This window comes from Falco punctatus (assembly GCF_963210335.1).
Source record: "Falco punctatus genome assembly, chromosome: 4".
NCBI classification, from domain to species: Eukaryota; Metazoa; Chordata; class Aves; order Falconiformes; family Falconidae; genus Falco; species Falco punctatus.
The window spans coordinates 29,269,138-29,293,668 of NC_137583.1; the positions used below are offsets into that span (position 1 = coordinate 29,269,138).

Here is a 24,531-nt window from a genome sequence, read left to right on the forward strand (position 1 = left end):
GTGGCCTCAGGTGGCTGTATCCCCTCTGCCATGCTCCTTGCCGGGGCTGGTGGCTTTGCAGGGTGTGCACTGGGCATTCCTCTGTTATTTCCAAGCCTTGAGGCCGATACGATCCTGCCTGCAAAATACCCCTGTTGATGCACATGGTGCTGGCGCAGTAACCTGCGGGATGTGCCAGCGTGCCCCTGGCAAGGGCTGAAGCTAGTGATTCTCCCCCATTTGCAAGGTGTGCTTTGAGTAAGAAATACTTTTGATCGTTGCAGCCTGTGCCCCAATGGTTTTGGACATCACTTGTCTCACTGCGTCTCCTTCCCATGTCTGCCTGCTCCCTGTAGCCCTGGGGAGGCATGTTACATCTACTAAAGCTGCAGGGCCAAACAGCCTTAGCAGGGCTTGAAAAACCACCCCAAACTGCAGTTCTGAGCTTTGCTGCCTCTGCACCAAACAGAAACCCTGGCACAGCTGGTGTTAGGCTGGGCTGGTGGGTGCTTTAGGTGCAGGAGGGAATGGAAGCGTCATCTGGGAGCTCTGAAAGAGGAACTGGGGAGTTACTGGCACGTCTGTTGCCCTGGTCAGCTTTCAGTACTTTGCTTTATTTTGGTGGGTACTCATTTGCTTATATCTTTATTATCATCGTTATTATTATTTTGAACAGGCATCTGAATAGCTTTTGTGGCGCGGGAGGAAATTCAGTGGATATCTGCACTAGAGCTTCAGGTGTAAACTTCCATCACACTGCACTTCTCAGTGGTTTTGTCTTTTTCAATTCCACACAGCGCTCTTTCTTGACGGGAAGTTTCAGCAGTCTGCTGGTACGGACCATGGGCTTTGGTTTTACCGCTAGCTTATTTTAGCATAGCAAATGAGCTGCAGATGACTCACTGTCACGTTGGTGAATTTGGAAGATGGAGGTTAGCAGTTCAGAGGGCCATTTTCAGTTTATCTGCCATAAATACTATAGCTATAAATACTATAGTTGAAAGGCTTGTAGCTGTGGTTCGGTTCAGGGGCTGCAAAGCTCTCTTAGCGTCTGCACGGAGCTCTTGTGGCGAGCAGCAGGTACGAGGTAACTGTACCACATAGGCATTAAAACAATAAATCATCTGAACTTCTGAAGTTTCAAAGAGGCCAGGTATCACTTTGCTGTAATTTTTCTTTATCCTAGCTAGTTCCCCAACATTTTGATTTATTTTTGTTGTACTGTGGCCAGTTTAAAGCTAGGAGCACTTTACTTTGGGTTTTTCCCCTCGTTCGGGTTTAATTTCCCTAGCAAAGAAGCTGTGCTTGCCCAGTTTCTGAAGCTGTATTTGTAACTAAACTAAAGCTATTTATCGGCATAGGTGCTCCGCTCAGACAGTTCACCTTTTCTCAACCCTTGCTGGTGTTACAATGACCTGGAGTGTTAACTTCTGCTGTAGGTCGAGAGTACAGTAAATTGGAAATGAAGTGCATTTAATGCTGGTAAATTACCATCAAAATTGCTATATTGCAGAGGCTCATTAAAAGTGGCTGTAGGTGTGTTAATAAACTGGGTCTGCACGCAGCTGCTGATGGAGAGGAGGACATCTGTAACAGAGTTCCTCGTGCAATCCTTTTGTAATACAATAAAATCTGGGAGACGGTAGGGGGAGAGAGAACCACAAGAAAAATAGGACAGATCTGGAGGAGGCTTTCTCCAGTTCCTGCCACCCAAAGCCCTGGGAAGGGATTTGTGTCTTGGGGGTGGGTGGTGGTGACAGCATGGGGTGGGGAGGTAAGATGGGAAGATTTGTTTATCATGTGGTGATATAAGAGGGGAGTTTCAAAATGAACTTCAGTAATTGTTCCTTGTCTCAGTCTTACAATGCATCGTTAGCAGGTACCTCTGCAAATAAGATACCTTGCCTTTGTTACACCTTAACCTTCTTGATGTCCTTGGGTGCCACCCCTTGAGTGATCTTCCAGAGTTATCCTTTAAAAATCAGGTTGCTTGTCTTGAAATCTAAATCTCTTCCCCTCCTAAAGGTGTCTATTGTTTCCACCAGCTCCATAGTTGCTGCCCGTGTTACTTAGCCCTGCTAGATTTCATCACGTAGAGCTGCAGCTCTTGGAAGCAGCATCCCTTTTAGGGTCAGATTTTGTGTAGGATTAAATGGATAACCTCATGGACCTCTCTGCTGAATGGGGTGAGGCAATCTGCATTGCGGGGAGAGGCAAGAGGGTCAGCTACCGAGTGCTTGGAACTAGTCTGCTAGTATTTAATTATTTACATTGGCTGGGAAGGCATATAGCTATTATCTGCAATCCAACACATCTAAAAACTGTGGTTAACAACTACAGATGTGTTTCCAGTAACATGCACTGAATTCGTTTTAACTTTGGGCCCTATGACCTCAGGTATACTGATTTAGACAACATCCTCAGCATGAGGTCACAGGCTCTGTTTAACCTGGCTTTAAAAAGTGACCAAGCAGAGGTTTGCTCTGCCTGCGCTGCAGGCTGGCTCAGGTTGATGGGTGATCACCTCTGGGCAGGTCACAAAGCCAGTCCGCCCTGGCCATATCCAAACTTCCCGGTGTGCTGAGCTGGAGAGGCACTGTGTGCGGTATCGGTCTGCTCAGGGCAGGGGACTAGCTTCTGAAAAACGTTACTTCAGTGGGGAAAGCTTATCCTTATGAGAAACACTTGTTTCTCAGTTCAGGGGAAGGGATCCCGGTGCGATGAACGTGTGATGCAAATACTCCAGTGCTCATCTATGCGACTGACCTTCTGAATGCATTCCTGACACCTCTGGAGCTTGAGAAGGAAATAGCTTTGAAACAGAACTCCTTCTTTCAAAACATCCCAAATAATGGAAAAACAAAAAACTTTTAACATTTTGTACGAGTTCAAATTAAATCATGACCCTACTCAGTGAAGGAGCTGTTTCTCTTACTCTGGTTGCACTATGGTACGTGAGCATGAGATCAGCGAGCGATTTCTCCTGCTAGCACCGTTTCCCCCTCTGAGCAGCTGTAGGGTGCCGTTGATGCTGAGCAGCACTTCTTGCGTGAAGCTGCAGGTATTTTTGCTCTCTAGGTCTCTAACCGCTGCATCCAAACGAGCAGTTGATCTGGCCTTTTAAAGTCAAGCTCTGGGGAGGGGAAAACCTTGCTTTGGTATATGTGTTTCAGGAGCTTGTGAATTACAGATATGAGATAGTCGTCCTGACTTAGGCAAGCGTGGGGTGGGAGTTACCACATGTTTCTGGTTCTTAGATTCTAATGCAGATGACCCAAACTACCATGGGAACCAGCCTGCCAGCGTGTTTGTGGATGCAGAAGGGCATTTTGTATCTCCAGTGTCTTAAAGATGGGGAGGGAGTGCAATATGCTGAATTTAACAGGGACATGCGAAACAGGAGGCATTGGCTGGGGTCATCGGTTTTGGTCATGGGGTTTAATATATGGCCGTAAAAGCTTGAACCAACCCTCCCGGTGGGTGTTGGATATAAATGCATGTTTTCTTTATCCAGCTTTTAACTCTGCATCACTGGTTTCTCTTAGCTGCCGTCTCCTCCGTTCTGTGCCAGGGCCTGTGGTGTGGCTGGTGGCCGCTGAGCGGCAGCGCTGCCCGGGGAACAGCCGTGCCGGGGGAGCAGCGAGCCCACCCAGCGCCCACCTCCTCCCTCCCCAGTGCCCCTCCGCAGCATGGCGTTTTGTTTCTCCATGCCGCCTGGATTTTGTGCCTTTGAGGTTGGTACCTGCCTCCTATGTCACCCGTGGCATGTGGCGATGCTGGCGGCTCCAGGAGCAGAAAGTACCGGGCGGTCGGGTACCTGCAGAGCTGTGAGCTCACTTCCCCATGCTGAGTGTTTGTACATCTCTAAAGAGGGGTCTATCACCAAAATGGATTGTCTCGGGCTGGATTATAGCCTCTTTATCCCAGCTTAACATTTAGAAAATCCCAGAAACAGCCCTGAAGGAGTTTGCTTATGAGAGCTTATCCATACTTAAAGGTTGTATTCATTTAGCTACTTCTGCATCCATTTTTAGTTAAGGTCAGTGCAGCTGTATGGACAGTGGAGACTTTGTGGGGAGGAGGACTGTGTGGTTCTTTGTTTTCCCATTAACTCGTCTGGTTGGGAATTGCAGCCCTTTAATTAAACCAGCGCAGTACGGACTGGCCCTGAGGTGCTATTCTAAGACTCTTGCATTCACATCTGCTTTTGGGTAAAACTTGGCCTGTTTGAGGTTAGCCTGCGCTATTGTGTGTCTAAAAGCAGGAAGAAGCAGGGAATCAATCACTGGGGCTCTGTCCCAGCGAGCATCGAAGGGATATGCAGCCTGCTTTACCTCCTTCTCGCTCCTAGTGGGGAGCGCAGCAGCCGACGTCCCCATGTGTGCCATCAGCGGAGACTGCTGGAGTGTGCAGCTGGCCCTTCCTGGGGGGACACGGGGAGCTACACGGCACAGCGGCAACAGGATTTAATTAACCAGCATATGGAGAGCTAAGGCGAGCGCTGGACTCAGCTCAGAGCCACCACTGAGAGCTGGAGGGCGGTGACGACAGCCGGGTCCATTGCCTGTTGTTGTTGAAGTTGAGCCTCCCCACCTCCCTTTGCATTTTGCTCCATCAGTAAATGGCTTCGTGTAAACTCCTACAGAAGGAGCGGGCACGCAGGAATGCTGTGGGCAGTGGGTCTGTGATCTCTGTGTATCATCTGATGTTTTTGTCCATGTGGCATTCGTTTGGGTTGAAACCAGGAAAGCTGGTGCATCTGCACTGGCAGCAGTGTGTATAACAGCCTGGCTGGAGCCAAAAGGACATGGAGACTGGCAGGGAAAAGTTGATTGCTTGCGTTGGGTTTTTGTTTTTTTTCCCCCCTGATAGATAAGCTGGACCTTGGAGATTTATTTTCTGTGGACAGTGGAGTGGAAAAAAAGTTTAAGCTGTGTTTGAAAACTGTGGCATCCATTGCAAGTACCAATAGAAGTACTGACAAAGGTGGTAGGTGCGTGTGAAACTCTCCCTTCTGCCTTCTTTAGGTGCTGGGACAATTAATAAGGACATCTAAGGATTGTGATGCTAAAAGTAAACTGGCCACCCTTAGCCAGGCTGGCCCTGTGCACAGAAAGCTGCGTATCAGCACTGCTGACCCTGGGAACAAAGGATCCTCCTGAACCCAAACATGTTTGTGTTAAGCCCGGCTGCTTCCTGGCAGGCAGCGAGAGGAAACGGAGCCACTACCTCTAACAGATGTACAGTGAGGAGATTACAGTGTGCGATTAAATACCCTCTCCATCACATCCTCCTCTCCGCCGGCCCAGCCCGGTGCATTAATGGACTCTCCCAGGCTGCCTGCCAAGCTTGGGCAGATGTAACAGGCAGCAGATACTTAATCTCCTGCATCCATGCCTGGTTTGGAGCCGTCTGCTAATGCCAAGGCTTCTGCAAACACACCGCCCTCGCACCGAAAGCTGCGTTAGCGGTACCTGCCTGCGAGGAGGAGCGGGCTGGGGAAAGGCAGGAGAAACGCATGGAATTCACGCTATCCAGAACTGATGAATTCAGCTGAAAAGCTGTTTAAAACAAAATGTGCTTTCCCACGTCATGTTCCCCTTACCTGAGCAGGCTAGGGTTTGCTAATGGACAAGGTGCTGAGAAGTTGGGAAGGGTATTTATTTTGGTGGAGTGAGTTGCTTTTTGGCTGCTGCGCTTGGAGCAGAAGATTTCAGGGCTGGGAAGGATTCGTTCTCTGTTCGTGTGGGTTTCGGCACCGCCTTACATTGTGGTAGCCAGTCTTAGTGCCAAGTGGTGCTCTTACAATAGACATAATCTAGGCTGGTTGCAAGAAATCAGCTATCCTACTGTCTGTTTAGGATAATTAATATGGTAACGGCAGAGTATGTTTCTTTATCAAACAAAAAGCTGCTTCTAAAATACAAGAACCCCCTGTGGAAAGTGTGAAGATCAGAATTGTCGCTACGTGAGATGTGTGAAACCCTAGTCAGCCGAGTTTGGATTCGACTAAAAGTAAAAATCTTTAAAAGTCACTTTTCTTCTCTCGAGCAAGAGCTGTGACCTCAGGCACTGGAGCAGTCGCCTTTGTGTGAACCAGGGGATTTCTCCCTGCCTCTGTGTGAAGGGGTCCAACACGGGTTCCTGTAACTGCCAACAATGTGCCATTGTCTTGGGTAGAGCAAAGGGAGAAGTCGCATCGAGTTCTGCTAATGGCACATGTATCATCCATTTTTGCCCTGTCTCTGTTTTGTGGATGACACTGCTCGGTCAGAGGCAGCACCAGGTGACACTCGGAGTTAGGAAGCCACGGGGACATCTCTTTGCGGGGTGCATTGGAACAGGCAGGCAGAGCTGCCTGTGGGTTTGCAGCTCCTCGTGGCCAACACGTCTTGGGAGGGATCCCAGAAATGTGCACAGCTGTGATGGCACTCGCTGTGCAGCAGTCACAGTAATGCAGAGAACTGGATACCTCCTATCTCATGCCATCCCAGTGCGCTTGGGAATCAGCATTGCCGTGCCTCTTCCCTATCTCCTTGCCCACACAGAAATCCCTTTTCCCTAGTGTAGGAGACAACTGTTTGGCCAGTAACAGCAGCCTCAGCTCAAGGGAGGGCATTGTTTTTAAATAGCTGCAGCGCACAAAGCAAGGACGGTGGCAGTAGCAAAAGGAATGACTTGGTACAAAAGTATAAGCGGTACCATCTGCTTCAGAAGGGCATCGTTTCTAATTCGGCAGCAAAGGAGGCTCCTGGAGTTAAGTAATTGGGAATAGTAGGCTCCTGGCTGGAAAATGTGCCAACCCTTCTGGCAAAAAGCTGCTAAATCTCTGTTGCTGGCATGTGAAAGTGGTTCGGTGTAGCAGGGCTCCAAAGACTGTCTTTTAACCCTTGATGTATTTAAAAACCCGAGACCGACAGCGCTTTTGATCTTGGAATGGCATGTGGCTGGGTGTCGAGAATAAAAGGGGAAGGTGGGTCCTCATCCAGGTCCATGAGCGGCTCGGAGTGTGATCCTCCCATGCCGATAACAGCCAGATGTGACCTGCCAACAAACGCACACAAAGTGGTGCCTGTTTTAACAGCTTTAGCAGGAAGACACAGAGTATGATGAATGATTCATGAGGATCAATAGAACCAAGGCATTTACTGCCCCTGAAAACTAGAGCCTGCCTGCCAAAGGGTGCATTTGCAAGGTGAGTGATCACAAAATCCTCTTGTTGAGCTTTTGGGATGCAATCACACACTTGGCTCTCCTCATCCTACAGCCCTTACCCTGCAGTCTGCAAACATGTCCAGCTTAGCCAGCCAGCACGAGGAGTCTTTAATTCTCCAGATAAAAGCACAAGCTGTTACGCATCTCCCAGCAAGCACAAATACAAACAAGCCAACGTTTTGCAACCCCCTCCTAGGGATGGCTTCCTTGGAAGCTTTGGTCTTCATCCTGTTTGTCTGATTCATGATCAAAAGAGTGTTGCTGCCTACGTGTGTTTTAAGCAGTTACTTCTATCATATCTCGTATAAACGTTCAATTTCTTCATTAAAATAAAATGAAGGTAACGTATTCAGACAAAATCTGTTGCTGCAGTTGTTGTTTTTCACTAATAGTGCGACCAGGGCTGGGCAAAGCTCTTTTGGGACCTTCTTTTGTGTGGAGGGGAAGAGGATGCTTCACAGCCGTATGGGTTTTCCTGCCAGGGGGAGAAAGTTGGATTTAAAACCCTGAGCCCCAGCCATCCTGAAGATGAAACAGTTGGACTGTGAAATGTGTACTTTTTCCAAGTTTGATCTGGGTGTTTTTAAATCTTCCTCAAATTAAAGGAAAATCTTTTGTTTGACCCAAAACAAAATTATGTTTTCTTTGGCCAGCCAACGGAAAAAATCAACTTATCCCCAGCGTTAGTCCAAGTTCCCTTGCCAATAGTGCCTCCACGGCTCTCTGCTTCCATGCAGCTTTACCAGGCTCGGATTAGAGCCTTGTTGCCAAAGAGTTTACAGGAACAGGCAAGTTCAGTCACTTGCTCTTAGTTCAGCTCTTCTGGTTAAATTAATAAAGATTTGTTCATATCCCACATCTGGTTTAGGGACATTTGTCCACATCCTGTCTTTTTAAGATGTTTACTCACATAAACTGCTTTAACTTTATTTTGTCAGGTTTTACAAAGCGTAATAGGGATTTGCTTGTATGCGTGGTTGAAGCAGGTTTTGATGCAGCTGCGAAGTTTCCATCGTCTGCTGAGTTAGAAGCCCTTTCTAGAAAGGTGAATGGTTTTGGTCAGGAAACAGATGAACTGAATGTCCTTTAGCACCACATTTTCATCTCCGCCATCTCCTCTGGGAAGTAACCGGTGAACCTGGTAGCTGTTCCGTGAGTTGGAGGTGAACTAGGATTTGTGGACTCTTTCTGTACCTGGGTTCTTGTGCCTTGGAAAAAAACCCTTTGGCTCCCAGTATTTGATGCACCTATTCTGGTCTCCAGCGGAGGACAGACCTGCAGACCTCTATGTACCGTATTGCCAGCCCCATCCTCAACTGAGACCCTCCAGCGTGGTGGGGGAAGAGATGGGAATTTTTCCAGTTCCTAATGCTGTTAGTGGTGTGCTGGGTCTTCTCTTCTCTTTAATACTTGTTCTCCTCCTCAGGAGACGTGTCGGAAGTGCCAGGGGCTGTGGAAGGAGCACATGAACCTCACCTGCGAGCAGCTGGCTGAGAAGGATGACATCAAATACAGGACATCCATGTAAGTGAACTCCCTGACCAGGCAAAAATGGGGGGTGGATGAACTTGCTGTAGCAGGACACTAGGCAATCTACTCCGGGGTGGAGGGAGTGAGAAACCCCTCTGTTCTTGCAACTAGCCGAGGCCCTAAAGCCTTGCTGGGTGTCACTACCTTCCATCAGGGAGGTCCTAGGGACATCGAAGCTGAGGGGTCAGAAGGCTCCCAGGATGGGATTTCTTTCTGTGAAAGATCCTTGGTGGCAGATTCAGCTGGTAATTTAAGAGCGTGGGAGAGTTGTCACCAGAGCAGCCTGCTCCTCTGGCTAGCCCAGCGTCTCGCAGGCTGGCACCTGGTCCTTCTCCGAGGTGACAAACCCCCATTAGAGCTGCTGCTGGGGGGAGAAGGGAGGTGTTGCGCAGAGGCAAAGCAGTGTTGAGTCACAGTAAGTCATCATTGCCCTGTGAAAAATCTGGAGTGGAGACAATGGGCGGTTTGCTCAGCTACTGCTTTCTGGCTTTGTGGGAGGGGATGTGTTTTCTTACAGAAACATGTCTCTGTTTCAAACAGGTTTGTAGGAATTGTTACAGGGCAGAGTCATATTTTGTAATACGCAGGTGTAAATCCCGAGTGTTTCCCATAAAACCTTTTGAGGCTTGATCTTCCTCGTTGCTACAGTAAATGACAAAATCCTCTGCCTTTAAGAAAGAAGGGAAGGTTCATCCATGGAGCTGCATGTCCAGTGCAGTCAAATGGGACTTGCCTACATCACCCAGTCCTTTCCTGTCTGGTTCAGTCTCAGTCTGGCATGAGCAGAGGTTGGAAAGCTCCACACTGGGAGGCTGAATCGCTGTTGCTTGCTCATTGCACAGTCCCTAATTCAGAAAAAAAATCTTTACAGATTTGATATGTCATTTTTTTCTGCCACTTCTCCTCCCTCTCGCCTACAGGGAAAGAAACGAGTTGTCATGTCCCCTAATAAGGAAAAACTTAGCAGTTTCAAAACCGTTAGCAGAGCGTTGCTGCGGATAGGAGTCTAGCTGCCTGATGCAATGCGAGCTTCCTTTTGAAGCGGCGTGTAAGGAAAGGGAAGCACAGCTGGAGTTCAGGCCAAACTTCCTGCCTTGCTCCAAGTTTCCAAAAAAAAATCTGCATGAGCAGCATCCTGTTGAGTGGCGGAGGGAAGAGCAGCTGCAGCTCAGAGGAAAGTCAGTCTCAAGTTGGGTTGGTTTTTTGTTTTTTTTTTTCTATTCTTAGTGTATCTCCAAACGCCTGGATGCAGGTCAGGCCAGGTATAACTGCAAGGCAGCTGAAGTTTCCACCTCGCCGTCCCCCGCTCCTCCAGTTGTGCTGACAGAGCAGTTGGTGGGGCTGTACCGTAGCCCGTTTTGCTGCTGTGCTCCTCCTCAAAAATACCTCCCTGTCATCTCCCAAACATATGTTGATTTTGCAGGTCCGCTGGAGTAGCTGGGTGGAGATGCCTGGCTAAGGGAGACCATTCCCCACTGCCAGGTCAGCGCAGCCAGAGAACTGCGCTTCCCTCAATGAAAACACAGTCTCTTTACTCTTCTGTCATCAGATTTCACTTCTAGGTTGTGAATTAAATTGTAACGTGATCTCCAGTGGTCAGAAAATTGGCCCTTAGGATGACAACTTATATTCTTAAGTCTTTTAATTAAATGACCGAGGCTTTCCTTCGTTTCTGTGCCAAAAGAGTATTGCTGCGAGCTGAGCCCTTGCACTGGAGCGTGTGTTGCTGCCAGGATGTCTCCTGGGGACAAGGACCGTGCTTTGTCCTGGATTCCCATTTGTGCTCCATTAGGGTGAAACCCATCTCTTGAATCTAAAGCAAGAATCTCTGGAAAATGTATGTAGGGAATCTTAAGAGAAGAGGGAAAGCCCAGTCTCTGTGGGGAAAGGTGTGATTATTTTTCAGTTACTGATTTAAATTTAACAAAAACCAAATAAAGCTGGAGCGTAGCAGCCAGGGTTGGAGGAAAAAAAAAAAAAATTTAGTCGTGGCAACTTTGTAGCTGGAGCAACAGGCAAATATAAAACGAGCTAGCAGATGACAGCGGGAGGGTTTGCTTTTCCTGAACTTTTATCTCCGGAGCTGTATTTCTCCTCAGCCAAGTCAAGCATCCACATGCCCTTTGGCCCTTCAACTTTACAGTTTAAATTCCTCCCAAGCCAGAGCCTGGTGCTGCAGTGTCTTGGCTCACATGGAAACCAGGATCGGGTCTGCAGCATGCAGCCAGTGATTGACTTTCTTTCACTTAATTTGTTCTTGAGTTGTTATGGGCTGGTTCCAAGTGGAGCTGAGCCCAGACCTCCTTGGAACAGCGGTGGGGCTGTGGGGATGGTGTAGGAGGAAAGAGGAGGGGGAGAGGAGCACTGGGGAGGGGGGGTTAAAACATCGCTGGGATGGTGTAATAGTAATTTTACTGCAGGCTGGTGGCTGCAAACACCCCTTCTCTAATTCTTTTCCCTCTTGCTTTGCAGAGAAGAGAAAATGACAGCTGCCCGAATTAGAAAATGCCACAAGTGTGGGACTGGCCTCATTAAATCGGAGGGTTGCAACCGCATGTCCTGCCGATGTGGTGCTCAGATGTGCTACCTCTGCCGGGCTGCCATTAACGGGTACGACCACTTCTGCCAGCACCCCCGCTCGCCCGGGGCTCCCTGCCAGGACTGTGCAAAGTGCTCGCTTTGGACAGATCCCACAGTAAGTAACGAAGGACTTTTGTGAATGATTCGCACCCTGATTTCAATTACTGTTCCGTGCCAGCGCGCTGAAATACACGCCTTCCACCAGAGGAAAACGGCTGGGTTTAGACAGCGCGACTTTTTCCCTTTCCCCAGGCAGTTAAAAAATACACTGGAAGCCTACATCAGCAGTGTCACATCTGACCGCAACTTGGAAGAAACTGGTGTTGCTTTAGAGAAAAACAGCTCCTGTTAGACCAAGGGCTGTGGCTGGAAGTGCTCCGAGTGGTGTTCGGGGGAGCGGGGCTTGTGGAAGGAGCTGGTGGGGAGCGTGTGCTGGCACCAGGCGCGGGAGCCAGCGCTGGGATTACTGGGACTCGTTCCTAGTTTTGCAGCTGAGATGCTGTTTGGTATGGCTTTCCGAGCTGGAGGCAAGGGAATTTGTGTCTTTTTGGTGCCTGGATCATCCGGCTGCTGGCTCTGCGGTCCCTTGGTAGAGCTGGGCCGGTGGAGAAGACTGCCTGCAAGCCAGCGGGCCGGGCTGTTCTCACGGCTGTTGTCAACAGCTGCAAAGGGAGAGCTGAAGCATGTACTGAGCTGTAAGGGAAGCTGTAGTAACTTAATACAGCTTGTAGCTGTGACAAGCATGGGAAAACGTCCTGCAACGTCTCTGTAAATAGAAGTCTTCGATACCAGAAATTCGGAAGGACTGTAAGTAGGAGCAGGAGTTGAATTTGCTGATCTCAGCAAAGCAGTGGAGCAGCGTGGATGTGGATCTGCCGGATCTGCCTTCGCAGGCTTGTCTGAGCTTTGTATTTCCCAACACTCCTTTGTTTTGGGCTGCTGCAGCTTGCCAGACTGCTAGCAGCCCCTCTTTCTGCAGGGGATGTGCACCATCCTGCGCTTGTACAGAGCCCAGGAAAAGCCACTCTCCATCTCTCCCTTCCACCTGCATGCCCTTGGGGACATCCCGGCAGTCTCGCAACCAGTGTAAACTTCCTAGTCCTCTGCTCGCCTGCTTTTATTCCCTGCATTATCCTGTCAGTGTGAGGCGTTAAATCAAACACAGACATCTCCTTCTAGGCACCCCCGTCGTGTTTCTGACACCTGGTTCTGCACTGCTCGGATTCCTGTCCCACTCCTTCCCGTTTTCCACGGGGATGCGATTCAGGGTTCTGCAGTGCTGGCATCCTTTGTTCCCATCAGGCCGCTGATTGTGCTGCGTGATGGTGTTTGTTCGGAGCCAGAGAAAACATGAGGCCTCTCAAAAAGCTCCTACTGTACTTTTAAATAAATAAATAAATAAGGAGCACAAAGAGGGCACTGTCACCGGGCCATTTCCAGCTCTCTAATTAACCAATGTTGTGGCAAAGAAAAATTTCCCACCATCAGCAAAGTGCTGGCACTGCATGCTCTTTTTTTTATTTGTTTTTTTTTTTAAATGACGGAGCATTGATGGGCTGGGAGATGAAGGTGGGTGGCTGTCCTCACTGTGCCACAAAGAATTACGTGAAACTCAACTGTTGGCATCTTAAGACTGAAGTGATGGATACCTGTGCGCGTGGTCCCCCTCTGTGAGGTGCTTAGTGACGCTAAGCCAGTCCCACCTGGGTGGTCTGCGCTGTCCTCTGGGAGATGTAAACAGGAGTTAATGTGGTAGGTGTGAAGAGGAGGAAAGCATTTGAATCTTGGCATGGGGATATGAAAGAGCAAAAGGCCATTGTATCAGTAGAGTCTTGTCCTTTGTCAGGGATGATGTGCATCCAAGGGATTACCCCATCCCAGCTCTGTTGGCTGCTGCATTGGCATCTGCTTGCGCCTGTTCCAACTCCTCTGTTTCTTCTTTTGGCTTAGTTTCTTCTGTTGAAGTCAGTAGACAACAGATGCTGTGCGTGTAGGAAGATGGTATCTGCCATGGGCTTGCACCCGTTTACAGCCATGCTCTGTGTGTGCAAGTACAGAGAAGACAAGACTGGGTCGTCTCGTCCCCTGTGAAATTTGCAGCCCTATCGCTTAGGAGCTGTCACCCCTCTCCCTGCATTAGATTAGGCTTTGCCGCAAAATGCGGAGGGCACACGTGTGGCACCAAAGCCTGGCTTCCACTGGGTGACAGGGTGGTTTTTCTTCCAATTTCTGATATCCTCACGTATAGCCTTAACTCAGACCTGTCTTTGCAGCAGAGCAGTGGCATGGTGACAGCACTGTGGTCTTGTCCATTTGTGTTTCACGGATGTAGGCTTCGGCTTTCTGTCAGACCTGGCTGATCTCATACCTTCGTGAAGGGTGTGGTTTGGATCTAACTCCCCATTACCTACAGCAAAATTGAGGGAACCTTTGTGCTTTTCCAAAGGTTTAACGTTTTCTGAGTTTGAAAGGATTCTTGCGAAAGTATAAGTAAACCTATTCATTAGCTTGGGTTAAAAACAAATTAAAGACAGTCCTCTAGGAACTGCAGCATCTGTTAGTCTTTGTCTCAAATGATCTTGAGAGAGTAAAGCAGACGCTTCAAAATTTCCCGTAATAAAAGGTTAGTTAAAATCTTGTCCCTATGCTGTAATCAGACTAGAGTCTAATTTAAATCGGTGCAATATTTGCTGGCTCAGAGACAAGCTGCAGTCGGGCTGTGGTCAGCAGCTTCTAGGGTAGCAGGCAGTAATCGCTTAATCACTGCATTTCTTCTAGAGCTAATCTGTGCCCTGCACCCCTGTAGGATGTGAACACGTGCCAGGAGCTCTTCTCAGTAAGCTGCTTGGCCAAAAATCCTCGTGTGCCTATTCCGCAGGCAGTGCTAGCTTTGGCTCGGCTTGCTGAGACGTTGCTGGCTGCAGGAGGGGCTGATGCAATATTGCCAGAGACAAAGCTCAGGACAGAGCAGTGAGAATCGGCTCTGGGACTTGGGGGCTGCCTTTTCCCCCGTTTCTAAAGAGCTGTAGCCAACCTGAGGCTGATGTGTGCGTTTTAGCCGGTTTGTACAAATCCCACGGTGCAATTTGACTAATGCATTCTGATTGTTTTGGTAAACCAGGTTCTGCTCTTGTATGTATTAAGTTTAATTTAATACCCGTCTTTGGACTATCAGTAATATTGCACAGCGGTGTTTTTGGCTTTCAATTTTAAGATGTTTTCACTAAACTCTTAAAACATTCCCAAAGGCCCATCATTAAAGTTCAAAGCAGAAAACTAATCAGTATAAGGTGTTTGCAATTATCCCTCCTTCTAGCAATATAAAAATAAGATGTTGAGTGAAGACTCTGTAGAACTACAGATGCATTAAGAAAATGCATGAAGTACTCAGCGCTGCCTTTAGGAGCTGGAGGTGGGGGGAAGCACCCCTAAATGTAGGGTGGAGGGTGGTTTGGTTTTTTTTGGTTTTGTTTTTTAACGTACTATAAAATGCCTTAATCACAAGCATACGGGTGATGCAGGGTATTCCCAGAAAGCTATCAAGATGGAATGCCCGTTGTTAAAATAACTCTGCGTTTCTTAAAACACCAGCGTGTGCTTCATCCCGGTCCTGGCCCCCCTTGTCCTGCAGCACTGCGGATGCCCCGTTCCAGTTCCAGCACAGCCTGCTTTTATCCCTGCCTCCTGCTGCATGGCGGAGCGCTGGAGACAGCCGATGCCTGCTCTTGCTCAGGCTCTCCGCAGCTGATCTGGGAATGATTTGAAACAAAACCCCTTAGTCCTTTGGAAGGCTCCGTCGTGAAAAATCATTTCAAGTTTATTAGTAACGGCTGCGGCCACACGTACGTGGAAAAAGCAAGCAGTAAAAAGCCAGAAAGGGGGAGGCGGTGGTGGTGAAGGCGCTTTCTAAAGACAGGGGAGGGGTTGTGCAGCCCAGCAATAGTTACCGGGTCTCTCGTTGTCCCTCTTTCAGGAGGGGGGCAGCCGCTTTCCTGCGACACTTCATCATTAAAGACGATGAGAAGCACAGCAGATAAAAACAGAGCTTTCAAAAGCTCGGTGGAGGGCACTTTTGTTCTGGGCAGAGGAGGTTTTATTTGGGGGAAGGGTGTCCGTGTGTGTCTTGTGGAGCTTTTATCTCCTTTGCCGCTGTGTGTTGTTGTTCCTGAGGGGCCATATGTTTATGTGTGCAGGGCCCTGTGTGGGTGCTGGCCGTGGCTGCCACGTCCCAGCATTGTTGGAACAGGCCTCCCTGCCATGAAAAGGTGCCTGGCTTAGCAACCCAGCCCAGCTCCGGAGTTAATCCGTCCGCAGACCCCAGCCATCCCTTCTGCTGTGATTGGCTCTGTGCGCGCCGCATTCCCTGGATTCAATGGGAGAGCGCTGAAAGGAAAAGCCTCCTCCATGCCCAGATCCTTCGGCGGGTGGGGGATCGCAAAGGCAGGCTCTCGGGCTGGCCAGGGCTGAAAATTTTTGGTGGCTACAGGACTGGAGATGGTTCTGGCCAAGAGCATCCCACTGTCCGATTCGGGACAAAAATCCATCCATCCATTGTTTTGCTGCTTAAAAATGCAGCTGCTATCAATAGCCGCATTTGCTTTCTGCAGTGTTTGCAGATAAGGAGGGTGAACACATCTCATAGAGCCTTTGCATTTTTCCCTTGGCCACCTCCCTTCTCCCGTGATGCAGCGGAGCCCGGGGAAGGGCCACGCTATAGCATTGCCCCGCACGGAGAGCCAAGTTATGTCCTTGCTCAAAAAACATGCGAGCTGGCTGGTGCTGAGAACCCCCCAGGGTCTGGGAGGTTGCTTTTCTTTTCTTTTTTTTTTTTTTTTTTTCTTTTAGAGGAGGGGGGTTGTGTGGTGGTGGTTTTTTGCTGTAGGCAAGGCAGCTGACAGGAAGATGACTGTTAACTTGACAAGATAAATCCCTTCAATCCATGCAGCCTGTGAGTAGGCTATTAAAATTATAATCTAATCCTTTATTAAGGGACTTGAACCCGCTCAGGAAAATGGACACAAGAGGCTTTTGAAATTGTACTGCAGCCTCTACCCCATGTGACATTAAATGGTTTCTTACCACAACCGCCAGCCATAAGTGTGCTAATGAAAACTTAATTTTTGGTGTGGATGCTTTACCCCTAGATGCATCTGTCATCTCTCTCCAGTTACTCTGGAATCAAAATACAGCCTTTGCTTCCCAAAGAATTAGAGGTGTTTTGCAGAAATCACTGTTGTACATGGTGAATATTTGCAGCACTGAGACTTATTTTTTAATTCTGACCTGCACTGGTGCAAGACGTAATAGACAGAACATGTGGCGTCAGCTTTCCTTCACAAATGCCCTAAAATTATCTTGCTGTGCACATAGCAATTTTTTTTTGCTCCATCTGGGACATGAATCTTTCTTAAATACTGCAGGTATCGAATTGTGCAGCTTGCCAAGTGTAATGTCACCTCCTGAACTAGGGAGGTGCATATTGTGCTGTGTATTTTTGTTCTTTCTATATTAATGGATACTGGTTTTTCAGAAATACTGATACAAAAATCATTCTAACCCAAGGCTTGGTATGCAGGATTAAGTCCAAATACATCTTAACCTTCCAGTGTGGGAATACATTCTTATCAGCAGAGAAGCAACAAAGCTGATAACTGCTGTTCTTGGAGACGAGGCTTGTTACACCTCTGCTGTGATTTGCAGTTGCCAAACCAGTTGGAAAGTGGTCATCTTGATGGGCATCTGTTCTCGGCAGGTTTTTTGGCACCCAGGGCGTGCTGCAAGGTGCACCCCTGCTTGAAGAGCAAGAGGGGAGGAGGTTGAGTGGGGATCTCTGGCTGTTGCAATTGGGGTGACGTGTTTTCTGTTGTCCTTGCAAGACAGACATCATTTGGGAGGTCGGGCAGATGGGGTTTGCTCTTCAGCGTTTCCCTGGAGCTATGGGAGCTGCAGTAATTGAAGCCAGCATCACCTTGGGTCTGCATGCAGCTGGCTTGCCAGCCCCAGGGGCAGATGGCTTTGTCAAGCCCTCATTAGTGCAGAGGTCAGCTGCAGTTTAAACTGGGAGGGTCGAGTAGCCCTTGCTGCAGGAGGATCTCATAAAGTTGTGTTGTTCCGTGTGCCCTGTTCCCCAGCCTTCTGCAGGACTGCTCGGTGTCAGCAGCAGCGTTTGCAGGAGCTGCAGCATCACGGGGGGGGGGGGGGGTGGGGGTGGTGGCAGGATGGCAGTGTCCTCGGAAAGTGCTCTTTCATGGGGTTAATCACAGCCTTAGGCTAAAGTAAAAGCACTTTTCATAAGTTAGAAGGTGTTTCTGCATGTTTCTAGGCTTTAAGGTGAGGTTTATCTTTGTGTGAGGGAGAGAGATGGGGTGACGTTCAGTTGAGCTTAAAATACGTTTCTTGTCAAGTAACTAAAAAAGCCCTTCAGGTGCATTTTTTCCAGTAAAAGGCAATAAAGTGGGGAGGGGTGGCTGCCTCCATTTGCAAAGCTTTGGGGCCACCCTTTGGGAGTGCTGCTCAAGCGGCGAAGGAGTGGGGGGGGGGGGGGGGGGTTTGGTTGCTGGTTGCAGACCGTGCCCTGGTGGTTTTCCAGCCAGGGAACACTGGAATCTGATACTGGGGGGGTAACTAGAAGTTCTGTATAGGCTCAGAAGAGCCATTCTTCAGCAGTTTTTATGGAGATAGATAGGCTGTAATTAGCAGTCCGTGGAAGCAGCCTGCTTGGAGGGGGCAGGTGGCGGGGAGCATGTCCTGGGAAGTCTTAATTTTAACCATTGACTCTCAGAATACTAAAAGCAGGGGGAAGTATTGAGTTTGCTGGCTTTCTGCACATTAAGATAAGGTTTCCCTGGGAGACTGAAGTTATCTGGTGGCGGGAGGAGGGGACATCTTAGCGAGCTTCCCAGGCGTTGCTGCTAGACATGTGCAGGACCGTGAGATTGGAACTGGGAAGCTGACTAGACTTAAAATAATTTCAACGTAGCTGCACACGTGAAGCATATTTCGGATTTAGTCCCAGAGCGCTCTTCAAAATAGAGGATGTTTTCCACATTAAGAGTGTTCAGGAAGAAATGAATGGGTTTTGGCAATACCGAAATCAGGATGAATAAAACGAGGCAGAGCCTTGTGCGTTGTGGGGTGCTTGGGGCTTGGGGTTCCCCTCCTGCTCCACCGTTAGCGCTCACGGAGGAAGTGCTGGAGCAAACAGCATGTTCCTTGCTGTGCAGGTGGACCCCGAGTGCCTGATGCAGGTGGTGTGTGTCACCCAGCAGCTCCTGTTCTTGGCCTTCTTCCCTGATAACTAACATCAAGAGTACCAACACTGTCCGGGGGCTTAGCTCTTCTCATTTGTTTTCTGAAAGTGCCAGGTAGTGTTTCATCCCAACGGATGCAAAGCAGCAGCAGGCGCAACCCTGCAGAAACTGGGAGGACCTCTGTTGCCATCACTGCACATATGGCCAGCAGAAGCATCTGCTGCCTGGCACAAGGAGGGAGATGTCTCTGTAGTTGTTCGGTGTGATCTTTGTTACCCCGATAGCTGTTGCATGCTGTGGTGCAGTGAAGAAACTCATTTTTCACAGCCGTTCTTGGGTGGGGACAGTTGGATCAGGGTGATTCTCTGGTTTCCTAGCAGCACTAGCACGGCCTGGTGTAAAGCTGAAGAGCTGCCTGGACCCTACGGGCTGTCGGTGCCCGTGGCCGTCCCTCCAGGCAAGCCTCTCCTAGCTCAAGAGCTGCGTAGTCTTCTGCCAGGACTTTGTCCATCACGCTCCCTCGATCTAGTAAAAGGTGGTGTAAATGCCATCTCTCTAGATATTTGCAGCACCTGAGACTTCACCGCGTTGTTTGGTCTCACTGCTGCTCCTTTGGGTTCAGAAAACTGAAGATGATGAGAGGCAGAAGGTGCCTCTCATCAGTTTCTGTTTCAGTTTCTGGCTTGTCCTTGTGTTCTTGTTGAGCAGCAGGTCTGAATATTCTTGCTATAACCTCTAGATAGACACTAAAGAAACATATTATGATTTATGCCCTCGTCAGATTTACAGATAAGATCTAAATGGCCTCGTCACAGCAGCGTTTAGCTACTAGAGCCAGGATTTAAGTTGTGTTAATTCTAGCTGTTGGGCCAAAAACTCTAGAAGCGCTAGCATAATGTAAATATTTAATAGGCTATTGCCATTTAAAAGATTAACAACTCTCTAGTAACTCTTCAGAGGGGCGGAGCTGGGCTGCAGTTCTCTGGTTTCCATCAAGTCAATGAATTTTAACACTGATCTCCCTGGAAAGCTGATCTTGGCCTTAGTCATGGTCCGTGGAGTAGGCTTGGCTCTACACAAGTGGCTTGTGCTGCCGTCCCCCGTGGCAGCCTTGCTTTTGACTAAGTCTAGGTCAACCCCAGATGAGGACAATTCAGCTGAATTTACTTTTTTCCCCCTCCCCCCCCGTGCAAAAGTGCTGAAAAGAGCAGCAGTACTTGGAGAATAGAAGGTTGCTGCAGCAGGACTTAGCCCGTTGACTCTTGGTACTCCTGTGATTTCTAGGAAGATGATGAGAAGATAATCCAGGAGATTCAGAAGGAGGCTGAAGAGGAGCAAAGGAAGAAAAATGGAGGTAAGTCCTAGTCTGTACCTGTGCTTTGAGATCAGACTGAGGATGACAGGAGAGCTCAGGGTTCCCAGCTACTGACGAGTCTGAATCGTCACTGGGTTCTTCCCAGAGCCTGGCTGTTTGCGGGCTTCTCTGTGCATTGCTGTGCTGCACCCAGCATCACCCCAGTCCTGCTCCAGAGAGGGGTGCAAGCCTCACCCTGTTCCTCCGGGGAACCCATCTAGCTTTAAAGGGCTGTTGCCAGCAGGTTTCATGCGTGTCCAGCTCTCCTTGGCGTCAGATGTCGTGGATGCACAGACCTGTCTCCTCTCCGCTTGCCCTGCACTGAAGGGCAGCACAGCCTCTGTGCCGAGTCATGGGAGGTGCAGAAGGAGCTGTTCCCTGTCTGTGGTGTGGTGAAAAGATGAAAGGAGCCGACCTGGAAGGCTAGTGCCGTGCTCCCTGGTGCGTGGAGCATGGAAGGGGCAAGCAGTGATACCGCAGAGAGCGTGCTTGAGGAATGTGCCGGGGATGGAGGATGCCAACTGCAAATGTAAGACCATGGACTGAGCTTGGTGAGTTCTTGTTTGTGGAGTGACGGGTTCTTTTCTCTCCTCCCTCTGCAGAGAACAGCTTCAAGCGGATTGGCCCTCCTGCAGAAAAGCCCATGGAGAAAATCCAGAGAATTGAAGTCATCCCCAGACCCGTTCCTCAGAACCTCCATCAACCCCGGATGCCCCCTTACCCCTTCGTGCACCCTCCCTTCCCGCTCCCTCCCGTCCGTCCCATGTACAATAACATCCCCCTCAACATCGGCCCCATCCCTGCCCCCTACGTCCCCCCACTACCGAACATGAGGGTGAACTATGATTTCCCTCAGATCAATGTTCAGCTGGAGCACAACTTGCCTATGCACTTTGGCCCTCAGCCCCGACACCGGTTCTGACCTGGTTCAAACAGCACTTGGTGGAGGGTCATTGCAGGGCGAAGCCACCCCCGTAACACCACCCCCCTTCCTTCTGCAGCCCCCCCTTGGTTTAGCCAGCGGGAAGGGGACGGGCTCTGGCTCACGGATACCTGCACTGCACCCTTCTCTAGAGCTTCTCTGAACTTCTGCGGTCAAACATTTCAACCTGTGCTGCTACAGGGCTTGGTGCTGCGTTTCCAAGGGGTCTCTCCCTCTGTTGGGCATCCAGATGTTTAGATTTGACAAAGCCTGTTCGGGTAGCTGTTGGGAAGAAAAGTGAGACTTTGTGGGGAGCACAAGGATGCAGCTGTCACTCGGGGACTTTCCAAAAATCCTACCAGTCGGAGCAGCTGCCACACAATCGAGTGAGTCTTGGGGGAAGGGAGGAGAGACTTGGCATCTGAGTAAGACCTTCAGGAGCAAGGTAACAGGAGTCGGCAGCCCTAGCCTTCTGCTTGCAGGGAGGTACAGGGCTGGGTTCCTGTGTTCTCCGGCATCCCTGTAACCTGCTAGCACCTCACAGCAGAAATAAATTGTTCAAAACCAAGTCAGTCTAGTGTTTCTAGCATTTCTCACTCTACAAGTGGAGTGAGGGGATGCAGCAGCCACCTCATTGCTGAGATCTCAGTAGGAAGCCCAGGGCCATGTCTCAGGGCTTTAACAAGTAGCAAAAGACTCGGGCACCCTAACCTTTGGCTAAATTGAACTTGCCCCCTTTGAAGGGCTCAGGACTTTTTTTCCCCTAGGGGTGAGTGTCTGTCAGCTTCCAAAACATGGCCTTTGTTTGCTGTTCTCATCTGGCATCCCACATCTCCCCCTCCTTCTGGCCGCAGTCCTTACAGAGCTGATAGAAGCACCTGGAGCCTGAGCTGCATTCTTTATTGCAAAACTGCTTGGGCAAATAACCTGGTTAGATGCGTAGATGGTGGTGTGTGATGTGTGTTGTAGCAGAAGGGTGAGGAACTGCCCCTGTAGTCGTGCGTGCAGGCAGCGGTGAGCCGGGAGCCCCCTTAGCCGACCCCCCTGCAGCGAAGGGGCAGCTGTAGCCTTGTGCTGCAGGAAGCTGGCTGCTTCCGCGGCGCTTAATGCCTTCTGCAAAAGGTGTGTTTTGGCTTAATTGGCTTTGGAAAAGCATGTTAAAAGGCAAACATGAGTATTGCTGGACTTAGGAAGTGAGGATTTAGGAAAAGCAAAACTTCCTTGTAAGAAGCAGGGGTTGTATTGCTGGGCTGTGGGAGGAGTGTTGGCACAAAGCCCTTTCCCCACAGGCCTTGGCTGTGCTGTCTCGTATGGGCCCCCTCTAGAAAAGAAAATGGTTGAAGTGGAAAAAAAAAAAAGCCCCAAAACTCTTCCCAGAAATGCTGTGCTAGCTTTTAGCAGCCCGGTTGTGCTGTTGTTGTTTCCCGAGTGGTTTGATCCGGGCTTTGTTCTGCTCTGTCCGGTTGGGAGCTCTCTGGGTGCGTTTCCTCTCCCGTTATTCCCCCCTGTATCTTGGCATCCAGGTATCTCTGTTTGATTTGTTTTTCAGGTTAAACTCCCTGCCTCTGCCACGTGGTCCCTGCCAGACCCTCGCGCAGCTCTCCGTGTCCGCTCCCAGCACAGCGTCCCCTTGGGCACCCAGTGAGCGATGGGTGCAGCGCTGGCGGCGGGATGCTCCTGGGGAAAGGTAGCCTCCACCGTGGCCTGGGACAGCACCTGGGGACCACTGTCCCCAGGAGGGTCTCCCAGAGGGGACTTCTATGTCTTTTGGAGCTGAGTCAGTGATTTTTCCACTCTTGGGTGTTGTCTTGGGGTTGGAGGTACCCTGTGGAGTTCCAGCTCCTCAGTGCCGCCGTCTCTCTAGCAGTAATAACCAAGTGCTATTCCCTTGCTGCTATAATTTTCTTTAATTTATTTCTGGAAGTAGTCTGGGGGCTGCAGGAGCTTATCACTTGCTGCTCGGCTGGGTTTTAACCAGATTTAAATCCTGCCTTGCACCAAGCGATTCCCTGTGGTTGCCAGGAGCAGGGCGTCCCGTGGGATCTGGGGAGGGAGGGCTGTGTTCACAGCACTAGAGGGTGGCAAGAAAGTGGACTGAGGTCAGAAGAAGCACGGATGCTTCTTAGAACCAGCTCAGAAGAAAGGGAATCCTGGTTTTTTAATAGCTGAGATTTTCTGGGCTCAAGGGTCAGCTTGGATGAGCCCTCCAGGCTTCCTGAACCTTGTGCCTTTCCCAGCAGCACGGTCGCGGTTGTCCCCCAGCACCTGCCTGTGCAAAGGGGGGGTCAGGCAGTGGAGGGGGTTCGAGCAGTTGGGGCACAGCTCAGGTGCTGAGCCGGTGGCCCAGACGTGGAAGGTGAAGGAAACGTGATGGGTGTCACAGGGCGATGTGGCTGGGAGCAGTAACTAGCAAAACGGTGATTGGGTGCGTGTCTAGAGCTGCCTGGGGGTCTGCAAAGCCTGGGCAGGGGGGAGTGCAGAGATGGAGCGTGAGGGATGGAGGAGTGTCGGGCAGAGGTGCCAAGAGGAGGTTAGTGTCAGTGCTCCGTCCTCGTGGTCGGGATGTGATGAGGGTCTGCTGCTGCCATGGTGTGATGGTCGTGGTCCTGGAGGAGCCTGGTGGGCGTAGGGGAAGAGGGGACCACTGTCCCCGTGTCCCCTGCCGAAACCATGAGCTTATTTGTGTCTGAGAGAAGAGAAATGGGTGCTCGGTCTGCGATGCGGCTGTGCCCTGCGCCCAGCAGCCCCCAGCGATGAGCCTTAGCCCTCTGCCCAGCCCTGGGGTGGTGCTGGGCTCCGAGCTGCTTCCCTGCCCAGGGAACACCCCCTTCACCGAAAATTACTCCACAGCCAACGCGTGTGGCCTCTCCTCCCCTCTACCCCAAGAGACCTTGAGCTGTGGTTTCCGATAGCACTCGGATCTGGGTCAGTTTATTTTAAAAGAAAAAAAGAAACCCAAAACTTAGTGCAGAAGCACCAGAGCCATCTGTGATCTGCATCCCATTTTCCCTCCTGCCCTGCGGTCCTTGAAACCATTTGTCCTTCAAAAGGGGACAGGGAGGTTGCTGTGCCCAGGCTGATTCTGTAACAGGTACTTCTCATGGTTAATTGCAGTGTCCCATTTTACTTGCCTTAAAGGTGGAGAGAGAAACTTAGTATTTGCACTTAGCAAAACATTATATTAAAAGAAAGAAACCCTGTAAAGATGTGCATGTTCTGCAACTTTGTATAACAATAGCTGAAAATAAATAGGTGGTTTGTTACAAAAAAAAAAAAGAAAACCCACACCCAAAAAAACCAACATATTTTTCTTTACCTTCTGGTAGTAAACTGTTCTAATATTCTGTGTGTAAAAAGTTCCTGTATTATATTGTAATTTGAATTTTTTGTAAATAAATTTGTGCACTCTGGCTTTTACCTCCGTGCTTTCGTTACAGCCGAAGCATCCTCCTTCCAGCCCAGATGCCAGGGCTGATGCCAGGTGGCGGGGATGAGCAGGCAGGGCTCTTGTGCCAGATCTCAGCCCGTGCGGTTGAAAACTCTGTAAGTTGCAAGGCAAAACCCATTTGACCCTCCTGGAAAAGCTTAATACGTTCCACATGCTCCCGAGGAAAAACTGGACGGGATAGAAAATGGTTTCCAGTTGTTTCTTTAAATGGAAACCAGGATGTGTGTGTCGAGTGGAGGAAAGGCTGTGGGGG

At 49.7% G+C, this 24,531-nt stretch overlaps 1 protein-coding gene across 4 annotated transcripts in view; it reads left to right on the plus strand.

Moving 5' to 3' along the window:
• RNF216 (ring finger protein 216) overlaps positions 1-24,247 on the plus strand; it is an 81,350-nt gene extending 57,103 nt beyond the window's left edge. For 3 of the 4 annotated variants that reach the window (XM_080383862.1, XM_080383863.1, XM_080383864.1), the window contains exons 14-17: positions 8,621-8,718; positions 11,197-11,419; positions 19,839-19,908; positions 20,511-24,247. In XM_080383862.1, coding sequence (XP_080239988.1) covers positions 8,621-8,718; positions 11,197-11,419; positions 19,839-19,908; positions 20,511-20,830 — 711 coding nt within the window. In that variant the 3' untranslated portion in view covers positions 20,831-24,247. The other variant, XM_080383865.1, reaches the window with a different exon arrangement.
• The last annotated feature ends 284 nt before the right edge of the window (positions 24,248-24,531 follow it).